Source organism: Tasmannia lanceolata, unplaced genomic scaffold (assembly GCF_043159265.1).
Source record: "Tasmannia lanceolata isolate RefF3 unplaced genomic scaffold, GAP_Taslan_0.1 ptg000018l, whole genome shotgun sequence".
In the NCBI taxonomy this organism is placed as follows: domain Eukaryota; kingdom Viridiplantae; phylum Streptophyta; class Magnoliopsida; order Canellales; family Winteraceae; genus Tasmannia; species Tasmannia lanceolata.
In genome coordinates, this window is record NW_027518695.1 from 11,137,852 (window position 1) to 11,158,104 (window position 20,253).

General features: G+C 38.6%; 1 protein-coding gene across 1 annotated transcript; it reads right to left on the bottom strand.

The window, feature by feature from the left end:
• Nucleotides 1-4,162: 4,162 nt before the first annotated feature.
• Nucleotides 4,163-10,772, bottom strand: LOC143851035 (very-long-chain enoyl-CoA reductase-like). The gene is made up of 4 exons (XM_077360360.1): nucleotides 10,350-10,772; nucleotides 9,938-9,977; nucleotides 5,029-5,783; nucleotides 4,163-4,459 (listed from the first exon to the last, which is right to left on the bottom strand). Exons 1-4 carry the CDS (start codon nucleotides 10,416-10,418, stop codon nucleotides 4,391-4,393), a joined length of 933 nt encoding a protein of 310 aa, XP_077216475.1. The 5' UTR covers nucleotides 10,419-10,772; the 3' UTR covers nucleotides 4,163-4,390.
• Between the last annotated feature and the right edge of the window lie 9,481 nt (nucleotides 10,773-20,253).

Below are 20,253 nucleotides of genomic sequence, written 5' to 3' on the forward strand. Positions count from 1 at the left end.
GTTGGAAATGGAAAAGTAAAAAAAAAAAATAAAGAGGGAAAGAAGAGAGAAGAGGGAAAAGTGGGAAAGTAAAACGTGTTGCTTAAGAAAATGGCATTTTTGTCCAGCTTTTACTGACAAGACCCATGTTGTCTCTCGTTGATAATTTCTGAAAAGCATGGGTCCTGTTGATAATTCCGCCTAATTTTTCTCCCCATTGGTAATTGTTCCTTACAATAGTTGTATCCATTTTACATATGTTGTACTATTAACACCTGACAAGAAACAGAATCGTTTCTAATAAAACCCATGTAAGTCAATACATGATCAATATATGCACTAATAGGTGATCAATATATGCACTAATAGTTATCAACTAGTCTGGGACAAAGGCTTAGTTGAGTTGAGTTGAATATTGGAAAGGCCTCATGCAGCTTGGTGTTAGATTTTTTAACCTAAGGAAGTTAGGCCTCAAATTAGTTATATCATAACGAGTCACAAACTTGAGTTAGGCCCTTTTGCACAAGAAGCTCAACATGCAAAAAATACTTGGAGGTGTGGATCTTTTTCAGTCATTGGCCTTTCAAAACTGAATTATTGGGCTTCATTTTAACTGCTTTCCATTTCTCTCGTTTCATGTTTCCTTATCATATGCTATAGTTAAGATATATTGGCATTGTCCGACCAATTGATGTTGGTATTTTCATGTTTCTTGGTAGTATGAAAGTATGAACGGTGTAAATATTTTCTAGGAATTGGAATGTGATGTCAATTATGATTTCTGATTCTGACAATCCAAACCCAGCATAGAATCACACTAATACCACACTGAATAACGTGAACCCCTCAATTATAGGGATTATTTGATCCTGTAAATAGAAGCCTAATCAACTGAAGGTGATCATTCCATGAGGTACCCTATGCATGATAATGTTCAATGTTTATACATGTTATAGATACCAACATGTTTACCTACAGTCTCCATTCAAATGAATGAGATAAGTTTCCCTATTATACAGCAGCAAGACATGTATCAACCATAAATTAGATGCAATGTCTTGTCATCATCCTAAGCTAAAAACTATTTTAGATCCATAGGGATTCCAAAATCACTAGCATGGTGTCTCTACAATTTTACCAAAGAAACTTTATGTCAATGAGGAAAACACTTTGGAAACGGGATTCAGTGTGGAAAATTAATACCGGAAGTGATGTGACAGTTGATTTGACCTTTTAAAGATGTATTCAATGGGGATTTCAGCTCCCTTTGTCTTTTAGTGGACGAGGCTCCAATGAATGATTTCCTTTCTTTTTTTTTCACAAAACGGATTACCGTTTTCCTAAGCATTGCTCTGTCAATAATATTGAAAATGACAAACCCATAAATAACCATGATACTGCAGGTCATACAAATAAAGGGAAATGTTATCACCACAGCCATATTTTGATATTTGCACAAAGCCACCTGTCTTTTCTTCTTTAATTGGCTTGTGAGAGCTTTTTGGGAAATGTAATAACTTTTTAACAGGTCTTTAAAAACTAATAGACAAGATGGGTTAGTGAAAATATCAAAATATGGTTGTGCTGATATCATTTCCCAAAAAAAATTATTATTATCCTAATATCATCAAATGAGATTCCACTTTCAAAAATCCCAACAACATTGGTTGGATGTTGAACTGCCTCAACCATGTATCCTGAGGAGAAAGATAATTAGAAGAGAAAGTGGTTAGGTTATTACCCCAGCCCCACGTCCCATTTCCTTTTATACAAGTGAAAGTCCACAATTACATAGAGTACAACTGGGGATATCATGGGCTCCATCATACTTATAACGCAAATTGACCTAATAAAGAGTTACACTAATGTAGGGCAGTGATAAATCGACCCCCAAATATCTTAAATCGACCCCTTATATGTGTCTTTCTCTCTCTCAGCTCACTCCTCAAACATTAATATGCATCTTCCTACACTAGCTTTTAACATCTAATACTTCCCCTACAACATGGGCATAGAAATTATCTATGCACAGCTTAAAATATATACAACTAAAATAACCTCCTACGTTCATTCTCATTCATGTATGAGTTCATCACATGAAATTCAACACGTTTTCCACCTCACTCTTGGCCACATCTTCTGAGTAGATGTCAACTAGCACGATTTCCTCCTCACACAACCACTTCCTCTACCAAAACTTTACTAGTCGTGCGAAGGAATCCACATAAACAATACCTCTGTCCACCAAATCAACACGCAATAATATTTCATACCAACAAGGCATGAAAAATCACACTAGTCCACACAAATGGCTACACATCAACAGTGTGCCACACTCCACAACAGTCTGCTCAAAATTTGCACAACAATTCACTAGAAGACTGCGCAATAGTCAAACAAGCAAGGTTTTAAGTTTTGATTTCGGTTTTGGTTTCAGTCGGCACGCAAACAGAAACATTTCGGTTTCAGTAGAAATTTTGGTGGAAACCTATTAAAATTACGGAAACATATGGAAAAATATGCAAATGATGAAATTTTAAGGTGAAACTTTGGGAAGTGTTTGAATAAGTACAGAAGCATACTTAGAAACCATCACATAAGCAAGAAAGCCATCCATAATGGCTTAATCACATCAAACACCTAGTGACATCTGTTTTTTGCACGTGTCTTGAATAGTAAAATCAATAAAAAAGTACTATGAGAAAGTACAATGACCAGCCTCCACTCTAAAGACCCCAACTCTATGTCAATACCACATTTTCACGACAATTTTGATCGAATTTAGGGAATTTTGGTCCAAATTTCAAGGAATTAATGACGTGGAAGGAATTCATGTAGATTTCATTTCGGTGGGGATGGATATGGAAACATTTCCATTATTTCGAGGAAATTTAAAACCATGTCCACACGAAGGTAGGACAACAACCTGCATAAAGGCTCTAAAACAACCCACAATGGCTACAAAGATGCTCACAATAGCCCGCATAAGGGCTACACCGTAGTTTGAGGCTCCACTACCTATACTTCACTCTGAGACACCAACAAACACTTGGGCAGCAGTTCAAACAAAAGTTACAACAAATATAACCAGCCACGATAATAACTACCCAGAAGAAGAGCACAATATATGAATAGACACAAAACACAACGAATAGCCCACACAATAACATATGCTCAACAACACGAACAGAGTAATGGCAACACTTAGGCCACGTCTGGATATCTCATGTTTGAATTTGGATTTGAGTTTTGGATACAAAATACATCAATCATCTTCATGCTTACGCTCATGCAGAGAGAGAGAGAGAGAGAGAGAGAGAGAGAGAGAGAGAGAGAGAAGAGAGGAGAGGAGAGGACTTGCTGCTGCCGCAGCAAGGTCGAGGAGCAGGGAGGGTGAAGGTACTTGCCACAAATATGGATTTCCAAATAATATCTTGCAGATCAGATTTGAAAATTAGATCTTTTTCACTGTTGTAGCTGATTTGGAAATTTAAGGATTTGATCCGGATCCAAATCTCAACTGCCAAATGTGAGAAATCCAAATCTAAATCTTGTGGTTATCCAAACATGGCCTTACTGAAATTAGATTTGCGATTGCAAAAGAGCATATGCAAAACAACTCACTAACAGGATAACGACAACATCTATTGGAATTAGATTTGCGATCGCAAAAGGAAAACATTGCAATTACACATATTTTGTGATCGTAAAACTCCCTGCATTTTCAAAATGGAAACATGAGCAACATCTTCACCATAACCTTAACACGTCATACAAGCATCCATGCTATGCGTATGATTGAAGGACTCACATAATACTTCCAACCTCATGCAGTGTTACAATAGCCACAAAAGAGAGAAAACCAATCTCAAGAACACATGACAATTAACTCGTTACAAAAAATGAAATAGTCCGCAGACGAGAGCACGTGAATCCATACAATCACAATCCTCACTTCGAGAATAGCTTCACAAAAGATGGAGAACATACCTTTCCTGATTACGTACGTCTTTCAGAGCTTGAACAAGATCTAATATAGTGTCTGTGATACCATTTTCAAAAATAAAATAAAAAAATTGTGGTTGTAATACCATGTCGAATTACATGACAGATCAAACAGACATCCACTTTATGGAGAATGGAGGAGAAAATAGGAAAGAAGAACGCAAAGAAAGATGAAGGGTAGAGAAATTATGAAGGTTGTTACTCCAACACTACTTCCCATATGCTTTATATAAGTAAGTTCATAATTACATAAAGTACCACTAGGATCATCATTACTAGAGCAAGACTTGATAACGAAAGAGTTACACCAAAACCTTAATATGCATCTTGCTCTTACAGACTTAACTTCGAACTATCAAACTATGATTTTGGGTGCAGAGAAACCTGCTCAAAGGATAGTCACTTCTCAGAGAAATGGAGGGAGTATCACCCATCGCCGTGGATATTTTGGGCGTCCCTCTTTTCCGTCAAATAACTGCAAGCCAAGGAGTGGACATAAGACACAAAAGTCATGAAAAAAAAAATAGTCATGCAGCCAATGAGTAGTGTAGAGAAATTAGAGCGAAAGATCAGGAGTTTTTATTTATTTATTTATTCTGGAAATTAGAAAACGATGAGCATGGACCAGGTGTGCCATGGAAATAAATGTGCTATATCATAGAAACCAGGTAGAGCCAAGGAACCACTAGTACATGGTTCATACTAGCATCGGGTACTATTTAAAACTCTTGGAATTAATCATCAACTCACCTAGTCAAATTGGGTTATACATTAGTCTGAGTTCTCGTATGAATCTGAGTTTGGACGGACCAAATCAATCAAAAAATCCTTTGACTTGCCAGAGTTGAAGAAAAATTGACCATAAAAATCATTAACTCGCCCAAGTCAACTTGGTTTTACGTTGGCTTAATTTTGGTCTTAGTGTGAGTTTCAGTTTTTAAACATTGGCATCGGGACTAGGACTTAACACGGTGCCAATGAGAAAACACATTGCACATGAATATGCTATAAATGGTGCATGTATGCTTGTAAGTAGAAACTTACCTTCTTCAAGCGACGGTGCTTTGCAAGGGCCCAATTACTCATAATAAAAGCTGCCACCACAAGGAACAGATAACCTGCAACCGTCTGTGTAGCAATATTGAAACCAACCCACTGATAGATCTCCGTAGTGTAGTTTGCACACGTGACTATATTGAATAAAAACCCACGAGGAATTTGATACCCTCCATTGCCATTAGGGCTTCTAAGGTTTCTTAACAGGATATGGCAATAGAAATTTGAAACTTGTGAGATCAAAGCAATGGCGAAACCAATCTTCATTTGAAGATCACTCACGGGAGTGTAGAGAGGGTGATTCACACAATAAGCAATGTATGAACCAAAAGACCAGTAGTAAGCACAGTTTCGGAATACATTAGAGAGAGGTGAAGTTGCGTGACTGAACCTGTGAATAAAGAAGGTTTCCATGATACGTTTGAAGTAATGGAAACACCAGGAGTACATTGCATAAGTCTGGACTGGGTGGATGACACGCTCACCCTTATAGCCGAAATACTGATACACTGGAAAATAGTAAAAGATGGGGTAGATAATTAAAGGGCCCAAGTACTCCCAAAAGAAAAGGGTACTGTAAGAAACCTGCACTCCCAAATCCTTAAACACGACGGTCAAGTTGTCCGTATTTACATCGCAATAATCTTGGAGACTCTTTTTGTAATTGAGCACAATGGGTTTCCCATGGGATCCAGGCTTAATGGGGAGGGTAAGGCGCTGTCTTGAAGGATAGTACTTTTTGGCTGTTGAATGTAATAACAATGGAATTAGGCATTGATAACCGAGACTTGGAGTAAAAAGAAAAAATTCTTCATAGATTAATAAGAAATATGGAAAATTGGATGAATGTATTTAGAAGGTTATCATTATATTATTGCATCAGAAATTGGTAACCAATTGAGAATTTAAAGAGAACTAAAACTAGTGGCTGAAATAATTAAATTTATACAATTGCACATTATAACATTATTTTAGCATCTTTAATCCAAAAAATCAAATAACTAGCTCTGGATGGGTATCCAAACTGGGCCACCCACATGATGTAAGCACAATTCAGACTGTTCATCCAGTGGGCACAACATGGTTTGTTCATAGCCCAGAAGCCTTCAATCAGATAGTGCTAAACTTAACTTCTAGCCATCTGAATCAGTGCCCTGCAAATAGACAGTTACAGACGAGCAATTTCCCACAGTGAACGGCAAAAGTTCCACAAATGAATGATTAAGATTGTATAATCAGATGAATATTAGGATATGACCAATCCATGGTGGGCCAGATGAATATTAGGATATGACCAATCCATGGTGGGCCAGATGAATATTAGGATATGACCAATCCATGGAGGGCCAGATGAACAATGTGGATCATGATGACAGCACTTTGCTGAGGTCAATCATGTGTTGTGAAAGAAGATCCAAAAAAGAAAACTCCAAAAGGATACTTTCTTGACACTCCAATATGATATTATACATCATGCTAATAAGCATGCACTTTTTTTTCCTGATGACACAGGGCCATCCCCACCCCAATTTTTAGGGCAGGACTATTCCCTACGGATGCGCGCAATCACCCGTGAACCACGCACATCGGGTAAGCCGAGGGTTTTTTTTTTCTTGAGGGAGGGGGGGGGGGGAGAGATTCGGGATTTGAACTCGCGTCAATGGGGAGCATACCCATGACTTTAAGACAAAAAGCCACACATGTAGTACGAGTATCCCTACCCTAATAAGCATCCACTCGTAGGCATTTTCGGATTACATCACCATGCTCGTCAATGTCTGGATGATTGAAAGTGGAAAGTTTGTTTTTCTTGTAATAACCCATTTTATTAATTACGACAAAAAACATTCGTTCTCTCTGAATAGAAAGAGAAAACATATGAAGACTGTAGCCAGTATAAGGGTTAGAGGCCTAGATAATTTTATTTGAACTCTTGTAATATAGTTTGTAAACCATTTTGCATGCAGGGTACTATATCAGTTGGACATGACCAGCACTAACGCCTGTAGCCCTGTACAAGTAATGAACCCAAGTAAAATGGCTTTGCAGATCAGAAATTCTGAAAATGAATCAATCAAACCTATTCAAATCAAAAGAAACAGGGACATTCAATTATGAATCATGAAATGCTAACCCAAACTGGGTAAATACGTCTTGTATACAGAAGATGGAGTGTGTTCCTACAGAAAACGAGTATTCAATTTAGTCTCGTCAATGTTTTTTTTTTTGAATGGCAAGTCTCGTCAATGTTTGAATCTAACATTATTCATGATGTTTGCAAGTATTATGCGGGTGATTATGTTTTTCTTGTACACATGACTTCTAAATAAAAAATGTATATTAAATATTTTCTGAGATTAACTGTAGCAGCATTCATTTCATGCAGTCCTTAAAAGTGTCATGTAAACACCAGATCCAAAACACATGTAAAACGAGTTAGCAGATCCAATTTTAATTTCTAGGTAAACTAAATTAAAATGTAGTGCTCTGCTGATATGGAAAAAAATGACACAGCTAATTCTGACCAATAATCTCAAGGATCAACAAAGAATATGACTAGATGCATACTACTCAAAGCATTAGGAGAATACATTAAAAACTGTGATGTCCATCAAAAGCACTTCCAGAAAGACAAAATGGGTTAGTAGCACAGGTTAGTAAACTCAAACTCAAATTTTGCCAAAATGACTCAGGTTTTGGATCCTACCATTATGAAACAGGGATGTACAGAACAATAATAGTGTTTCCTCTGCACATATTTCAGATTTTTTGCACATATTTCAGATTTTTTGGTTCATTTCCTATTGTTTCCAAACAAACAGTGTTTCAGGTCAAGCGATCCAGATAGCGGGATGATAGGGGGTAACAACCCTGGTAACACTGGTGATCATTTCGATAACTGGTCACACTGGTCGAAACAGATACACTCAGTTCATTTCAATAAGATAAGACATTTGAACATGATCCTATGAACTCCTATCAAGAGTTAAGGGTTTAGGGTTTACAATTTAGGGTTTAGGGATGACAAGATCTTCAAGGAAGTCCGTGAGGAAGAATTTTCTAAGAAAGGTACAGATCTCTACTCTAAATACCTCATTTGGGGGAAGGGGTAGTTCTATTTACAGGATCAGGTAATCCCCATACCTGAGGGGTTCACATTATCCAACAGATCAACCAAGTAACTTTGATATTAGCAAATAGTGAAGCCCAATCGATGGATACATATGGATATGTGGGGTTATAGACATGGTGCATAGGATACATGGATGCTCAACATGGAATCCATCAATCCTATTGGAGAGATTATATTTACTTTAGATAGCTTCTCATATAAATTGGGTTCAAGAAATCTGACCTATTGCATTTGATAAAATGTTTTACCAAATAATTTTTACAATATATTTATGTAAACATTCCATTTTATGAAAAGAGATTTATAAAATTCTTTTGTGGGATCTAATTGATGGGAACCATGAATGTGGAAGATTCTTAGGCCAGGGTTATATGGTGTTTTTATCCATGCCTAGTGGCTGGCATGAAATACTGTATGGAGGAGAGATTATTCTGGTAATTTTAGCTTCTCTCTAGACTTTGTTGGTTAATTACACTGTTCTGTAGGCATTAACATAAGTGCATCGAGAACCACATAATAGTCATATTCAAAAACTTGTTGGAAGGAAAAATGATTATTTACAAATCCAAGGTGGAAATCAAGAGAAAGATCAAGAATGAAAGAAATTAAGGATGAACCTAATGCTTAGTAAACAAAAGAGATCCGGTGTTTTGTTATGGTCACAAAAACACAGCATGGCAATGTAGTTGAAGAGTTGTCCTAGGGAAGGGGATGATTTCTGATCTAGATATAATGTCAAAGGTCACAAACATTAAAATGAGTGTTTAAAAACTCATAGTGACAAGAACTAGCACCAAGTAAAATCAAGTTGACTTGAATTTTTTCTTGACTCGGTAGGGCCAAAACCTACTAGAGATGAGCAAGTGAACAATTGACTCATACAGCTATTAAATAGTGATTAAAACCCTATGAGAATGGGACTAGGGAAAAAAACTCTTCGACGAAAACCCTAATATGAATGGTACTAGCAAAAAAATATCTGTTAGAACAGGCAAAACAAACTAGTTATCCCATTCCTTACATAAAAACTGAAAAAAAAAAAAGCAAGAAAAACACTCTTTGGAGGATTTAGTGACTGGTTGGCAAAGAGAATTTATGGAGTTCTTGAGATATGGAGTGTCGCTGCCACTAATTCCACAATTTACTTTAGATTTGTAATTTATATAGAATCTTTTGAGGGGCTTAATTATATAATGAAGCACAAGGGCATCATTATATGCCCTTGTGCTTCTCTGTATGTTTTCTTGCCTTCTGTCTTAATTGATCAACACTTCCCCATAGGCATTTCAAGCCAAGACAAAGTATGGTTAGCAAAAGCCTAAATAGAATACAGAACCACCATGTTCCTGGATGTAAGCGTAATTTCAGTAGAATAGAAACAAGAATGATGTAGAAAAACACCATTTGAAGTTTCAACTGCTACAAGCCAACGAATTCTTACTAGTGAATGGTAATTGTTGTATTAAAAGAACCCAATACCACAGAAGAAAAATATGTAGTGATGAGTGCTAATGGTTGTTTAATCAAAACATCAGATTACAAAAGAAAAACATGAGGTGCTGAATTCATCAATCACAATCATAGTATGAGATCTCATCTTACATAAGATAATAAACATAAAATCAGATTGTTTTAGTGAACAGTCAAGGCAATCATAGTAATACTCCAAGGTTGAGCTAGAAACTTAAACAAAAATAAATAAATAAATCTCTCTACAGAAACTATTCCCAGTAACCCAAAAAACAACAATCATTAACTACTTACTTCGATCGTGAATCGCCTCTTGCAGATCAAACACAGTCGCCTGCAGAATGCCACAGAGTAAAATAATTAATTCCAATAATTAATTTCCAAAAAGAACATAAATACAAACCATTGAAAGAAAAGATTGTTTGGATTGCAAGAAAAACATTTATTGAGGAAATTTATTTTTTTTTGTTTCGACAATTTAGAAGGAAAATGATAAATTTTAGGGATATCATTCAATTTTAAAGGTTCATGTAAATAAAACTTGAACTCTTCTGGTTTAATTTACTTTTTTTTTTCACATGGAATCAAACAATGAAAAACCATGAAATGTGGGAAAAGTTTTTCTTTTTCAAACTTTTCCAAAAAAAATTCTTGCAATCCAAACATAGACCCAAAGAAAATTTTCAAAACCATAAAGAAAACATACCTGGTCCTTGAGTTCAATCCCACCCTTAATGATTTCTCTGCCGCTCCTAGAAACAACAATCACCTTCATTTTCAAAATTTTGAAAACCCCACCTCCCCAAATGGAAAAGAAAACGAACTCCTTACTCGAGAATAAAAGAAAGAAAGGAAAAGAAGAAGAGAGAAGGATCAGATCAGAAACAATAAACAAAACTCATGTCCCATTTATTGAATCCCAGCTGGGTTTTTAATGTGGGGACGAATTAAATTGGTTAAGGCAGTTAGAAGCTTCAAAGATGGACACTTATGGTGAGTGGTTGGGGTAGGAGAGCTACCAGTTGAGGTGGGTCGTTATGAAAGCTAAGGTTCTTGCTCTCCATGTAACAAAGAGAGGGCTTTTTCTTTTTACTCTGTAGATTTCAGCCCAGCAGTTCCAGCTCCATATCTGAAAATTTTATTCCAATAAACAGATGGGGGAAGATACTAGGAGAAGTGTTAATATGAGAAGACATTAGACACCTGATTTGCTTTCCTCGTGACATTAGCTTGATCCAAGTAGGGGTGCAACTTGGGCCGGGCTCAACCTGAACCCGACAGGTTCAACCTGATTTTCGCTCGGGTTGGGTTGGCATTTCCTCAGGATGGGTTGGTTAGGTTGGGAAAAACCAACCCGATTTAATTTCGGGTTGGGTTAGTGTTGAGGACCTCTGTCCTCAAATTTATCTTGATTTTCTTGGGGTGATGTTTTTTTCTTGTATTTTTTTGGATCCTAGGCGAACCCAAACCCAACCCGACTCAACCCAATTTGATTTGGAAACAAAAGGTTAGATGTGTTGGGTTAGGGTTGACCATCCTTGACCTGTGGCTCGGGTTGGGTCAGGCTAGGGTTGAGGGAATACTATCTTGGGTTGGGCCAGGGTTGGCCTCCACCAGATCAGATCCTGCCAGACCTGAGTTGCACCCCTAATCCAAAGGCATCTTACTCTGTATCATTTTGATGAAAAGACCAAAAATCAAACTTATCAAATGATCTCAACCATTCGATGAATGGTATTGGTTGTCGTTGAAATCCGAGCTGGCCTCGAGGTGGTCCGGCGACTCGATGACCTGAGACATGTGTACACAAAAGAGCGTCGGAAAAGAGGACCAGAATTGGACTTCGAGGGGGCTCTCCGATGCTTAAGTCAAACTGAGCAACAATAATACGAACTGAGCTAAGCGAGGAAGAGCAATGAGAACTGATTCTAGGTTATTTTTTGTGCTGCATACTTTGAAGTTGGGTCCCTCTTTTATAGACTAGGGTCCTCGACAATTAAGGAAAGTTGTCATATTCTTGGAGTCTCTTGTGATTAGATGAGCTCCCACAATTCAAAGTATATCATGTGAATAGAAGCTCTATAAGCTCCATGTGATGGCGGCAATGATGTGACTGAGTAGGACGTACTTCAGACCAAAGTGATTCCTGGGGTCCAAGTAGTCGGGTCCTAGGTTTTACGTTGGGTGTCCTCAGCCCGTTCTTTTTTGTATATGGCCTAGTTGTAAAAAAAATTTAGATCAATGAAAGGACTCTTTTCTAGTGCCTGCTGCTTTATTTTTCTAAACTAACTTTACTGGTTTTTCTTATTTCGAGAGGGTTGTGGTCCTAACCGATCAGGTCGAATTTGTGGGTGCTCCCTCACATTTCTTATGCATGTTAGCCCGTCTACATCTGACGGATTAGTTCCGAGGCGACTGGCCATCTGGTCCATGCACCAGATCAACATCAGAAGGTTTCAAAGTGGCTGGTATCCGGCTACTCAAGTCGAGCATCACCGCCATCCTCCGAGCCTAGTGTGTTCTAGAACTTGTACAAAATACCTTGACTGTTGCTTTCTACATTGAAGTTCTCAATTTGGTAGGATAGGAGTCCGACCTCATCTGGAGTAACTGCTTCCGCATCGAACGCTGGGTTGAAGGGGAACTCCCCAGTGGCAGCTCGATGAGTCGTCTAATAAGCCCAGAGCACGCTTGGCAGGTCGTCTGCCCAGATCCCTTTGGTTTGATCCAGTCCCGTCTTTATTCCTTGCAAGAGTGTCTAGTTTGTCACCTCAGCCTCACCATTGGCTTGAGGATTGCCCACTGATGTCATCGTGTGGTTGATGTTCAGATCTTCACAGAACTCCTTGAAGTGTGTGTTGTCGATAAAGGGAGTCGGCTCAGGTGAGTTGTCGATGACCAGGGAGTTTTAACCACGGTCTATTGTTGAAAAATTTATACCACCAAGAAGGTGGGTTCCTAGTAAGCTATAATATATTTGAATTGATGCCAAATATTTCTTCCCACTTCAATATATCGACGTTCCTCACTTCCTTTCACCAATGGCATTTGATGGAAATAAGCCATCTTGCTACAGGTGAACATTGGTTATGAAGCCCCAGCCAAATTCCCTAATTTTTCCCTTTAAGCTAAATGATAGCTCTCCTGTGTATCAGATCTTGCATGTTTAGAGTGTAAGAGTTCTGAAAAATAGATGAGAAATAAGTACAACAATTTCCCTGATGGAGCAAACACTAACTGTGCACACATGATGAGAGCAACATTACTTAAATCACAATAGGGCTGTGCATACATTGAATCCACCAAATGCTTGATATGCACACGTTTAGTAAGCAAGGGAGTAATAAGTACACAATGACACGAAAAGGTGTTAATAAGGCCCTCATTTACTGGGCTCCACAGTTGATTGCCCATGGTCCAAAAATTGTTGTTATCGGGTGATTTTAAGCACTTGATGTGGCCTGGAAATTGATGGTTAAAACAAAGGGCCTCTGCTTTTTCATTTAACCATCGGTTTGCAAATGGTTGGAATGGGTCAATATTAGTTTTTCTAGGTGGCCCATCTACGGTGAGATGTCCAGCAATCACTAGAAATAGTTCTCTTGACACAAAGGAGTAGATTTGGTTCTTTTCTAAATAAAATGTGGTTGACGTTGATGAGAATAAAAGGTAAAACTATCCAGATAGCTTTGAACTATAACAGTTGTGCAATGAGCAAGAAGGAATCAATCGACCGTCTCTTCATCAAAAGTAATATCGGTGAAGGTGTTTGGATTTTCTTTTCAAAGGGTTTACTTGTTCGTACTATCCAATACCAGCCAATTCAAGTTAGAATTCAATATTGGTTTGATCTTTCCAAAGCTGTATCCTCAAATCGATCCCAACTATTAATGTTTCTAAACTTTGGATGGAGAGATGCAAGAGAAAAATAGAAGATATGATGAAACCTAATAAGGCTATAATAAGAAATATAATGGACTGACTTAGAGACCATTCAAAATTGTTTAGAGCATCAAGGGATGTGAGTTTTATGGAGGAACTTGCTATAACTCAATTTGGTATCATCCCAAATAAAGTACCTTGCAAAAGGTTTGTCTGGGCCTTCCAGATTTGGCCCATGTTTCCTATTATCAAGGTGAATGTTGATAGGGCTTCTAAAGGAAACCCAGACATATCAGATTGAGGTGTGTTTAGACTTTAGAGGCATTTTGGCGAAAATCATCTTTGCTTATGCCCAATAAAATGGTATTGTATTCACTATTGCAAACTTTGGTGTTGCCTACATTATGGATTGAATCATATAGTAAGGTGCTTCTTAGTACGAATAATGACAAATCTAAGATACCTTGGTCTCTTAATTATTTTTGGGAGGAAATCATGCTTTTGATATCTGAAATCACACCAACAATATCTCATCATCATCGCGAGGGTATCATCATCATCGCAAGGGTAATAGTGTTGGTGAAACTTTTGCTAATGAAGCTTTTAAAATTATGTCGAACAAAGCATATAGGCATTGGAATGATCTTCCAATATATATCTTCTAAGGATGCGGCTAAATGTGATCTTATGGGTCTTCCAAATGCTAGGATGAATGTGTTCTCCGTTCTCTATTTTTGTTTCTTCTTTGATTGCCAGCCAAGACTTTATGTCCTGTTGTATTCTTGTTCTTTTTAAGCTAATGAAATCTAAGGCCTGTCTGATTGCAGAATATTGTTTTGGGGACAGAACTTATTCGAGAACAAGTGCTTATTCAACATAGCTGAACAAGCATCTTGGACAGAAACAATCTTATGACTTTAACCTTAGAAAATCTGAGGGCAACTGAAATTCTGGATGAGAGATGGAATTTCAATTACTCGGGACAAAAAAATTAAAATATAAAATAAATTTAAAAAAACCCATAAAAAGGAAAATACATGCACATTTCATATGAAACTACTTAAATACCCATATCTCATATAAAATGACCAAAACACCCCATATCATAAAAAAATGACCTGCTGCTTTGTTGTTCTATGGCTGAGGCCGGGTCCACTCGAGATGGAGTGGACTGAAAGTCAAACCTTTTAGTGGAATTCATTTCATCACTTACTCAAGGGCAGACCCCAAAGTTCTAATTTCAAACAGTGTGATCCTTATACACTTACCAATAGTCATTTCAGACTAGTCAATTCAAACACTTTCCTCATCTGCATCATTTCCTTCAAAAGTGGTTCAATATCACCTGTATATCATTTGGAAGTATTACATGCAGGGGCTCATGATTTTGTCTGTTAAATTGGGCTCATTACCTTTGCTATGCCAGCAGATTTCATTTTCACCTAAAAAAACAAATCTTGATAGCTACCACAATCCATTGCATTTGTAACATTCAGTCCCCATTTCATGTCTTCTATTTTGATCTCAAAAAACTCAGCTATCATACACCAGAAATGGAATGGAAAAGATGGGGAGAATTCATTGTTTACTATTTGAAACTCTGTTTCGTCTTTGGACCCTTTGAACTGTGAAACTACTAGTTACTCCAAAAGCTTAAGCTGTTGGAGAAAGCTTTCTTTAATCTTTATTACTTTAACACTCCCCCTCACGTGTGGTCCCTCTTTCTTGCGTTGGCCTACACGTGGCACATGTGGCCCCTCTTTTGGGTTTGGCCATTGCATGTGGAATTTTGCTATCCGGGAGGTTTGAACTTAGGACCTTTGCTCTGATACCATGTGAAACAACTAGTTACTCCAAAAGCTTAAGCTGTTGGAGAAAGCGTTATTTAATCTTTTATATTTCAACATGAAGGGTTTGACAGATTATATGGCTTTGCAGGGAGAGCGAGAGCGAGTCTAGTTTGTACTTTATTTCCACTATTTTGGAAACTATTTGAGAGCTTGGGCTGGAGCATGAACTGAGCAAAAAAAAATCCAAGAATTTCCATATGCTTTGATTCTCGACAACACCAAAGCAAAGAGCCCCTTTTCCTTTATTGGATTCTTTTCTCCACTCTCATCATCAGAAGCCATGAAACGTTATCAAAGAGACCACATGCTCCTTGCTTTTTTACAAGACTACCAAAAGCGGGCGATGCCAGAAATTTTGCACAAAGGGGGCAAAAATTATAGTAATTTTTTTTCTCAAAACAAATGAAAGTAATATTATAGTTTCCAAAAAAAACCCTCTATATATTCCATCACCAGCGGCGTAAACATCACTTCGGCTAAAATGCCCTTGGCTATATATTTCAATCTTGTTCCGAAGAACAAAACATATTCAAGTGAGGAATAATAGAATGAAGTGCGGCATACAAAAACCAACTACAAGGGCGTCTCCGTTGGTCCAATCTTAAGAAAGTGAGAAAGTGGATCACTTTCTTAAGATTGGACCAATGGGGGCGCCCTTGGAGCTGGTTTTTACAAGGGCGCCCTTCAGTCTATCATTCGTCAAAAAGTGGAATGCTAAATTCTCTTGCAAACCCCACCGGTGGAACGGGACCAATGTGCATTTATAACTTGTATAAGTCAAAGAACAATAAATCGATTCAGTGACATTCACCAATGGGGCGTCCTTTCATCTGTTTTCTGCATTCGGTGACATTCACCAATAAAGGTATATTTGTTCTTTCCCAAAAAATTAAGGGGGGCAATTGCCCCCCTTCCCTTACAAGTGCCGTCGCCCCTGACCAAAAGCATCAATTATATTCTTGAAAAAGACCAAAATTAGGGGTACAAGTTTGGCCCTGACCCGCCCTGACCCCGAACAGGGTCAAGGCTGGATTTTCCAACCCTGAGAGCGCGTCAGGGTTCATTTTTTTAGGCCCCGACTCAGGTCGGGTCGGGTTTTGGGTTAATGTTTCGGGTAACCCGGCCCGACTCTAAGTTTTCTATTATAGAATTGAACCATCTATGCATGATTTTTTTGGTAATGTTTTCTATTATCTTGGATTGATGTTTCTTTAGATTATTATTATTAATTGTCTCTGTTGCCTCTCATGTTGTTGAATTCATATTGTCTTATTTTGTTCCCTTTCTCTGTTTATTGTTCATTTTGTTCTATATGATAAGTGGTTGCTTTATTTTTGACACTCTTAACAGGTATTTGCACTAGGGTCAATTAGGACCGGCCAGGCCCAATCAGGGCGGGCCAGGGCCAGCACTGAGCCCTGTAGGGCAGGCAATGGGTTGAGGTCGTTTCGTCGTGGCACACCCCCCCCACAAGCACCCCCCGGCGAAGGGGGGACCAGAAAACGCCTTTCGCTCGTTGCGTTTGGTCCCTCTCTCCCTCACTCCGCTCGCCTCACTTCACTCGTTCGCATATTGCGTAGGTGATCACTGAGCGTGCGTAGCTTGATACCAGGTTGAGAAGGGCCAGTTAAAGAAGTTCTGAGAATCCATATCCACTTTTTGGCCCTGACTCAGGGTCAGGGCCGAGATAATGGGATCCAGGGTTGGGCTAGGGTTTTGAAAAACCCGACCCAACCCGACCCATCCCATATCCATACTCCAATTTCCTTTCTATAGTATTTGTCATAAGAACAATAGATCATTAAATCCATGTATATTTTTTCATTTTATAGGATTGAGGCTTTGCAAAACTACTTTCAAACTCTTGGATGGATTTCCTTATGTAAAATTAGTTTTTTGTTGGAAACTAGACTTAAAAATCGGTATATGATACATCACATCTTGACAAAAATAATACTTTCTAAAGAATAGAATAAAACGTGGACTAATCTTGGACTGGGTTTTCAACACAGCATCACCTAAGCTCTAATACCATCATTTTTCCTGAGCAAGCTAATGATCCAACCGTCAGGATGATTGGATCAGTGCAAAGATCAGACCCCAAGATTGATTTGTATTTTTACGCAAGTTCTTCGCAGACTTTTGGACTGCCAAGATTGATTTGTATTTTTACACAAGTTGTATGGCAAAGATGGTTTTTACGCCGGAGTTTTGGTGTATAATCAAGGGTCTATCCTCCTGTCTATATATCCAATAGCACTCTTTTTCAACTTAGGAGAGTTATAGTGTCAAATCCACCACTTCCTACTGTCCCATGCAAACTAATGTTTAGTTATGGAAAAGAAAGCATGACCTGTTTAATACTGGAAAGTGGCTTCTTTTCATCATTTGTATGGCTGGTAGGACGCAGACAAGATGGCTCTTGATTTACTGATCACATTTGCCTCACAAAATGAGAAGAAGAAGAAGGAGGAGGGATTTTCACGTGAAGTCATTTATCGGTTCACTTTTGCAGGAGAGAACAACCCCACAAGCTCACTTTTGAGCAAATTTTTTTCCCTCATTTAATTGATCCCAGGTGGCGGTTCTATGTGCAAAAGTGAGCCCCCAAATGGCTTTTCGCAAAATTGCCGTGCAAATCCTTAATAATACTAATAATAATAGGAAAATGTTATCAGCACTACTGTATTTTGATGAGGACACTCCTCACTTTATTAAAAGTACGGTATGGCCCGCACCATACGATGATCCAAACCATCCATTAGATGGGACACAGCCTACATAGGTTGTGCCCCAAAAATGATTTCCATACGTTGATCCTAACATTTCCCTAATAATAATAGTAATAATAATAAGGGATTTGCTAGGGACCATTGCAGAAGGCATTTTTGCGGAGTTGCTATTGCATGAGAGAGCAGCCACATAGGCTCAGATTTTGTCTTATTCATCTGAAGTAACGGCTCTCTCATGCAACAGCTGCTCCACAAAATGCCTTCTGCGATGGTCCCTAACAAATCACTAATAGTAATAAAGACCATTCAAAAAAATCATAATAATGAGAGACTGATATCTATATTATCTTGTCTTGATAATGGCACTTTGTCTTATATGTAAAAGCTACAATTGAAAAAATGTAGAAATAATAATAATTGCTTGGCGGACACCTTCCAAAATATTGGATTAACTACTTAAGGCCGTCACTGGAGCCCAAATTGACTGAGAAATTGGCTCTCTACTCCTTCTCATATAAACCTAAATTCGTGCAAATGCATAGTTTAGTGGTGTAACTTGGGTTGGGTTCATACTGATTTTGGCTCGGATTGGGTTGGTATTTGCACGGGTTGGGTTCATGGGATAGAAAAGCCAACCTGATTTAATTTCGGATTTGGTTATGGTCAGGAATTAGGCAACCGAATCCAATCTCGTTCTCTAATTTTATTTTGATTTTAAAGCTTAGGGTCATGGTTTTTTATTACATTTTTTTATACTCTTTCTCTAGGTCAACCCTAACCCAACCCCTAACCCAACCCGATCAGACCTGACCTGATTTGGAAAACATAGGCTAAACGGTATGGGTTGGCTTACAATTTAGAAATTTACAGGCAGGTGGTTTAGGGTTGACCCTTCTCCAACCAAAGCCTAGGCTAGGTCGGGTTTAGGTTGGGAGAATGCTAGCTCGGGTTGCTCTAGGTTTCACCTCAACTGCACCCAACATGGGCGATGGGCCTGACCCAAGTTGCACCCCTAACAATAATCATTGAAACATCAAACAATTGGCATGATGGGTCTGCCACATAAGATTCGACCCTAATAGCGTGGGTCCTTTAATCCCTAGCCGGTGGTGCGCACTATTTATCTGCGCCCTCGAGTTTAAAATAACCAGTATGCCTGCACTCAGAAAAAAAGAGTGAAAGAGGAGCTAATCTTGTTGAATATGAGAAGAGTGAGGAAAGAAGGCTTAGGGTGTCATTTTTCTGTAAGTGCTGGAATACCGTTTGTCTTGAACTTGGGTTGTAGCCCTTGTTCTTTTCATATGCATTGTATCCTAGGAACTTATTTTCTCGTAGTCACCTGCATACAGGGGCGGAGGCACATATAGCATGAGGGGGTGGCCAATGACTTGAAAAATCCCTTTATACAGTACTGATGATTCCTTGGCTAAAAAATTAGTGGCATAGCTATTTTAGTGGTCATGGCCCCCCAATGACCAATGCAGGCAAGTGTATATTAGTCAGCCCACACACACACACCCCCCCCCCCCCCCCCCCCCCCCCCCCTCCCTCCCCACACCGCCCGCGGTGTAAATTCCTGGCTCCGCGCCTACCTGCATAAGTGGGGAAATTAAAGCCTACAAGTGAAATCTTAGGCTTGCCTTTCCTACCTCCCATTTCTAACCGTATTCCAATCTTCTCTCTGTTTCTTTGATTATCTGCATCCCCACCATTTGATCATTTACACATACATAACCCTCGGTGTATATGATAAAGATCGGTGATACTTACATTATTGAAGGGATGGTGGTGATGAGTTAGTCCATTAGTCAAATCAGATATTAGAATTCCCGGAAAAGGTTGATCGATGACACGTTAACCATGAGGCGATTTCTGGTCGGTTATGAAGAACACTGGACACATGCCTCAACGGGCAAAGGATCTGGACCGTTCATCCAGTCAGCTTACCCTAAGGATAAAATGATGGGATGTTTAGAAGCAAGGCCAGATGCCGCTTTTCCTTTTTTGTACAAAATATTAAAGCAAAATGATACCCCCACCCTCTTACTTTGATAATGACACTCTGTATTTAACCTTTTCTTTTGGTTGGTTGTTGAAAGCATCTTAGTGATTATAATATTCTATTGCTTTTTCCGTTGATTGCTGA